Below are 6946 nucleotides of genomic sequence, written 5' to 3'. Positions count from 1 at the left end.
CGATGGCTGCGGGCCAATTTGCTTGGATATTCGCCGAAAGTCCATACCAAACGTACATACTTGCTGTATCAATGACATTTTGTGTTTCTTATCAGCTGCTCGAGTTTCCCGATCGGAGTAATTTGGCAATCGATAATCGGTATCACGTTAAACGTATTAGTCGTATAAGGTTTTTACTGTTGTTATCGCTGAACGGTTGCAGCATTATTTTCTAGGAATTTCTTTAGTATATTCTACAACCGTGTCGCTAGAAATTTCAGGGAATTTCAAAAAATTCTTCCAGAAATAATACTAGAAATTCCTCCACTAATAAATTCTCGCAGCTGTTGGATATATCCTTTCCGGAATTACTTTAGGAGAGTTTCTTCAGAAATGTTTTTAAAGGTTATGATCCTCTTTGAGTTTATTAGGGGCTGTCCACAAACCACGTGGTCATGGGGGGGGGGGGGGGGGGGGGGTTTGTTAGGCCAATGATCATTTTGTATGGACAAATTAAAATTTTTGTATGGACAAATGACCAAATGACGGGGGGTTGAAAAGTCCCAAAAAAATGACCACGTGGTTTATGGACAGTCCCTTATGGAATTCCTCAAAGGCGAATTTTATACCGGGAGTTTCAAACATTTTTCTGAATTAGTTGTTGCGAATTGCATGAAAATAGTTAATTTTAGTAAATCCCCCTGTAGTTCCTCCAGGAATTTCTCAAGTAGATTTTTTAGGTTTTTTTCTGTGATTTTCTAATGAATTTCTGCAAAAAATATATAATTGTTTTTGAACTTATTGTTTTGCCAAAATTCCAGAACAAATCCTTGAAATATTGAAGGCGAGTCTATGAATTTGTTTAGTGATGAATCACTGAGGAAATCTTTTAAAAATTTGAAGAGGAAAATCTGGAAGAATCCCTGAACTTCAGAAGAAATCTCCAGTTTAATTTCTGTAAACATCCCTAGATAAATTCCTGGAGGAAGCTCCTGAGAGAAACTCTGTATGAATTTTAAAAGCAATACCTAATGCAAGAACTCTTGGAATAATTCCGGTATGACTTTCTGGATGGGTTCCTGAAGAAATCCCTGCCGGAACTTGCAATGAATCCAAAGAAGATATTGCGGAACAATCTCTGGAGGAGTTCGTGAAGAATTACCTGAACAAATTCCTGAAGGAATCGCTGGAAAGTTTTCTGAAAGATTTTTTGGAAGAATTTCTGAAGGAAACTTTGGAGATTTTTTTGAAGAAATTCCTATAATTCTATAGAGATTCGTTAGACAATATTGCAGATTTTTTTAACTTTTCAGGACGGGCGCCTGTTCGATCCCTGAAATTGTTTCTGAAAATTATTTTGAATGAATTTCTGACAGAATCTTTGTAAGTTTTCTAAAAATAATCCGTTTTGGGTTTTCTGAAAGATTCTCCGGAGGAAGAAATTTCATGGGAGAATTTCTGAGTATACCAAAAGAAGGTTTTCCGAAGGAATTTTTGAGGAGTTTCGGATTATCCTCTACAAGATTTTCTAAACGAAACTGCAGGAATTTCCGAAGAAATTCATGGAAGGGTTCCCGGATAAAAACTAACCATAGGGCATTTGGTGAAAACCATTCCTGTACCATACAGTGTACCAGCTACAATAACATGTATTGTAATGGAATGGTTCACCAAAAGCTGCGCACATTGTAGCTACTATACATTTACATCCGATCTTTATGTAACAATATATTATATTTACTGTTTTTCTTACGTTTGAACCATTTACTTTTCCGAAATATTATTTTTCCGTACATTTTTAATTATTTATTCAGTTTTAGATTTTTTCCGTGCTTTGTTTTGTTGATGTTCGTGACTTTTGTGATGCAAAGGAAAGGAAAGAGAAAAAAAATGAATAAGTTGAAACATCTATTTAAAGTCAATAAAATGTTTAACCGTAGTGTGGTCAGCAAAAAAACACCCGTAGAATGCCGGCAGGGTACTCGGGTACCCACGGAACTGAAATGATAATATCTCCGTCAATTTTCCACCGATTTTAATTTTTTCGGCTCATTCAACTCACAAACTCATTAACTATCGATATTTTATTTGGTTAGACCGGTCCGATCACCGTAGGTGCCGGGAAATCCGGATTTCCGGGTTTATGTTTTTATACAAAATAATGCTCGGGATTTTCGGTAGGTTCCTAAAATTGCTTCAGCATACAGTATCTGACCAGCCCGGGATCATAAAACGTGTTGACTTTGTAGCTGCAATTTCGGATCAGGCTTCCCGTGGGGCCATGGCTGGCAATGGCCTCAATACGGTATCCTAGACTCAACAATGTGGGGGTCAACATAGTATAGGGACCAGTTCCCGAAAATCCAAATTTTACGATACCTACAGTCATCAGATCGGCGCAACCACATATTTTACAAGTAGATAATGAGTTTCTGAGTTAAATGAGCCAAAAATTTTAAAAATCGATGAAAAATTGACGGAAATATGATTATTTCAGTTTCGTGGGTACCCGGGTACCCTGCCGGCATTCCACGCAATAAAAAAACAGAACCCCCCCCCCCCCTGCCCCCCTCACTTAGGAATTCGGTCAAACCCATTAGTAGATATATATTCACGAGTTCTAAGATCTAGCAGAGTTTCAACTTGCTACTCTCAATAATCATAAAAATATCGAGATTTGAAATTGAAAAAGGTACCCGGGTACCCTGCTGGACACATAACGGTTAAGGTGAATGTATAACGAAGCCACCCCTCGAATTTTCAAGAGCACAAATCTGAAGAACCAAATGTCTCACCACGCTGAAAACTTGATCGATTGGTCACCCGGTGGTGGTGACCAATCGATCAACTTTTCAGCACTATCCATCATTTGTTTCTTCAGATTTGTGCTCTTGAAAATTCGAGGGATAGCTTCGTTATATATTCACCTTAAATAAGTGGTAAACCAGTTGTCCTAAGGACGGCAGATCCAAGAGATATGGGAAGCTAGGTATGTAGAGTGCGATGAGAGGAATACGAATGTAGGTCAACCCGGAAAGACGCAGGTCAGATTACCGTAAATGCAATTAGAGACTACTCAGACTTAGACAAGTTTAGGTTAGTTTGGCTAGAAACAGAAGGAACATGACGAGAAAATATAACATTATATGGTTTATGTAATATAAAACAATACAACATAACACAAGAGAACCATTCCAAAACCATTTGATTAAATATATAGCCAGTAGTGAAATTACAATTAAAAACAATAAATTTACGGTACATTTTATTGTTTGAAACTATACATGTACCATGCAATGTACGGTATATTAAAACCCACGTATCAGTATCAGTATATTATTGTGGCGCCAACATCGACTCCGACCACTATCTGGTGATGGTCAAACTGCGCCCAAAACTCTCCGTCATCAACAATGTACGGTACCGGCGACCGCCACGGTACAACCTAGAGCGACTGAAGCAACCGGATGTCGCCTCAGCATACGCGCAGAATCTCGAAGCCGCGTTGCCAGACGAGGGCGAGCTCGATGAGGCCCCTCTAGAGGACTGCTGGAGTACAGTGAAAGCAGCCATCAACGACGCAGCCGAGAGCACCATCGGGTACGTGGAACGGAATCGACGGAACGAATGGTTCGACGAAGAGTGCAGAACGGTTTTGGAGGAGAAGAACGCAGCGAGGGCGGTAATGCTGCAGCAGGGGACTCGACAGAACGTGGAACGTTACAAACAGAAGCGGAAACAGCAGACCCGCCTCTTTCGGGAGAAAAAGCGCCGCCTGGAAGAAGCGGAGTGTGAAGAAATGGAACTGCTGTGCCGTTCCCAAGAAACACGGAAGTTCTATCAGAAGCTCAACGCATCCCGCAACGGCTTCGTGCCGCGAGCCGAAATATGCAGGGATAAAGACGGAGGCCTCTTGACGGACGGACGTGAGGTGATCGAAAGGTGGAAGCAGCACTTCGATCAGCACCTAAACGGCGTGGAGAACGTAGGCACGGGAGCCCACGGCAACGGAAGGAACGACGACGCCAGTGCAGCGGAGGACGGAAATGAACCAACTCCCACGCTGAGGGAAGTTAAGGATGCCATTCATCAGCTCAAAACCAACAAAGCAGCTGGTAAGGATGGTATCGCAGCTGAACTCATCAAGATGGGCCCAGAAAAGTTGGCCACCTGTCTGCATCGGCTGATAGTCAGGATCTGGGAAACCGAACAGCTACCGGAGGAGTGGAAGGAAGGGGTAATCTGCCCCATTCACAAGAAAGGCGACCATTTGGAATGTGAGAACTTCAGGGCGATCACTATTTTGAATGCTGCCTACAAAGTGCTATCCCAGATCATCTTCCGTCGTTTGTCACCTAAAACAAATGAGTTCGTGGGAAGTTATCAAGCCGGCTTCATCGACGGCCGGTCGACAACGGACCAGATCTTTACCGTACGGCAAATCCTCCAGAAATGCCGTGAATACCAGGTCCCAACGCACCACCTGTTCATCGATTTCAAAGCGGCATACGATAGTATCGACCGCGCAGAGCTATGGAGAATCATGGACGAAAACGGCTTTCCTGGGAAGCTGACTAGACTGATTAAAGCAACGATGGACGGTGTGCAAAACTGCGTAAGGGTTTCGGGTGAACTATCCAGTTCATTCGTATCTCGCCGGGGACTGCGACAAGGTGACGGCTAAAATATAAACGACTCATAAGAAAGTGATCATTCTTCATAAATAATTTCAAAAGTGCCAATGAAGAAACAGGGGTGTAAGCAGTCATAAATTACAAAAGTTCCATAAACAAATAAAAAAATGCATAAATAAATCAAAAGTTTCCATAAATAATTGATTTTTGTGCAATTAAAAAAGTCAAAAATGCAATGAATAAATCAACTGTTGCAATAAAAAAAGCCATTTTTCCCACCAAATAACTTCGAATTTTCCATAAATAAATCCGATTTTTCCATAATAAATTAGAAAATTCACAATAAAAAAATATCGAAGAAGCAATAAATAATTTAAAAAGTGCAATAAATGAAAAAATAAATTATCAATAAATGTCAAAAAACGAGCAATAAACGTAAATGCATTTTGAGCCAAAAAAATACATAGACCATGCGGCGAAGCTGAGGAACTGAGGCGACAGAAGGCCGCCGAAGTTTCCGATATCCGATGCACTGCAACTGCATCGTTTCGGTTCTAGGCAAACCACAGATCCAAGAATTTGCCCGGTATAATGCAAACATAGATGTTATCCCTTTTTTAGGTCCGACGAGCGATAGCGAGTTCGGACAGCAAGCGATTGCTCGGTAAATTGCAATCATAGTTAGGCAGGCTTTTCTGTCATTACAGTCATATAAGTGCGATTCAGCATTTCACTGCCTCATACTTTCCTGCATTTGTTTTTCATGGGTAATTTAGTCATTTTTTATTGCATTTTTTGAATTTTTTATTGCTTTTTCGATATTTTTTTATTGTGAATTTTCTAATTTATTATGGAAAAATCGGATTTATTTATGGAAAATTCGAAGTTATTTGGTGGGAAAAATGGCTTTTTTTATTGCAACAGTTGATTTATTCATTGCATTTTTGACTTTTTTAATTGCTCGAAAATCAATTATTTATGGAAACTTTTGATTTATTTATGCATTTTTTTATTTGTTTATGGAACTTTTGTAATTAATTACTGCTTACACCCCTGTTTCTTCACTGGGACTTTTCGAATTATTTATGGGAAATTTTGTATTTATTATGGAACGTTTAATTGTCTGCCCAAGGTGACGGACTCTCATGTCTACTCTTCAACATCGCGCTGGAAGGTGTGATGCGACGAGCCGGGCTCAACAGCCGGGGAACGATTTTCACAAAATCCGGACAATTTGTGTGCTTTGCGGACGACATGGACATTATCGCTAGAACATTTGGAACGGTGGCAGAACTGTACACCCGCCTGAAACGCGAAGCAGCAAAGGTCGGACTGGTGGTGAATGCATCAAAAACAAAGTACATGCTGGTAGGCGGAACCGAACACGACCGGATCCGTCTGGGTAGTAATGTTACGATAGACGGGGATACTTTCGAGGTGGTGGAGGAATTCGTCTACCTCGGATCCTTACTGACGGCTGACAACAACGTGAGCCGTGAAATTCGGAGGCGCATCATCAGCGGAAGTCGGGCCTACTACGGGCTCCAGAAGAAACTGCGGTCAAAAAAGATTCACCCACGCACCAAATGCACCATGTACAAAACGCTAATAAGACCGGTGATCCTCTACGGGCACGAGACATGGACCATGCTCGAGGAGGACCTGCAAGCACTCGGAGTTTTCGAGCGACGCGTGCTAAGAACGATCTTCGGCGGCGTGCAGGAGAACGGTGGGTGGCGGAGAAGGATGAACCACGAGCTCGCTGCACTTTACGGCGAACCCAGCATCCAGAAGGTGGCCAAAGCCGGAAGGATACGGTGGGCAGGGCATGTTGCAAGAATGCCGGACAACAACCCTGCAAAGCTGGTGTTTGCAACGGATCCGGTTGGCACAAGAAGGCGTGGAGCGCAGAGAGCACGATGGGCGGACCAGGTGGAGCGTGACTTGGCGAGCATTGGGCGCGACCGAGGATGGAGAGCGGCAGCCACAAACCGAGTATTGTGGCGTACTATTGTTGATTATGTCTTGTCTTAATGATGTTGAACAAATAAATGTATGTATGTATGTATGTATCAGTATTTCGATCAATTCATTTACAATAAAATGTATGGTTTTGCGAAAAAATATATATGGAGAAAAATATTGTTTTGTATTGTTACGATACTTACCAACCCGTATGATATATTGTAAAAATCTTATTTACAATTCACTGTATGGTGTCTACATTACATCTTATTGTTTTTGTATTTTAATTTTTACAGAGGTGTCTATTGTAACAAAATGGTTCTAAATAGTACTGTTACAATACAACGTTCGGTTTTTCTACTGTATTT

The 6946-nt window shown here is 41.3% G+C and overlaps 1 protein-coding gene across 1 annotated transcript; it reads left to right on the top strand.

Annotated features, from left to right (window-relative positions):
* The first annotated feature begins 3332 nt into the window (after positions 1–3332).
* Positions 3333–6682, top strand: LOC134285497 (uncharacterized). The gene is made up of 2 exons (XM_062846335.1): positions 3333–4652; positions 5746–6682. The coding sequence occupies exons 1-2, from the start codon at positions 3356–3358 to the stop codon at positions 6645–6647; spliced, it is 2199 nt and encodes a 732-aa protein (XP_062702319.1). The 5' UTR covers positions 3333–3355; the 3' UTR covers positions 6648–6682.
* Positions 6683–6946: the final 264 nt, after the last annotated feature.

The sequence above is a fragment of the Aedes albopictus genome, chromosome 1, assembly GCF_035046485.1.
Source record: "Aedes albopictus strain Foshan chromosome 1, AalbF5, whole genome shotgun sequence".
Taxonomy (NCBI): Eukaryota; Metazoa; Arthropoda; class Insecta; order Diptera; family Culicidae; genus Aedes; species Aedes albopictus.
This window is presented reverse-complemented; position numbering and strand designations above follow the sequence as displayed.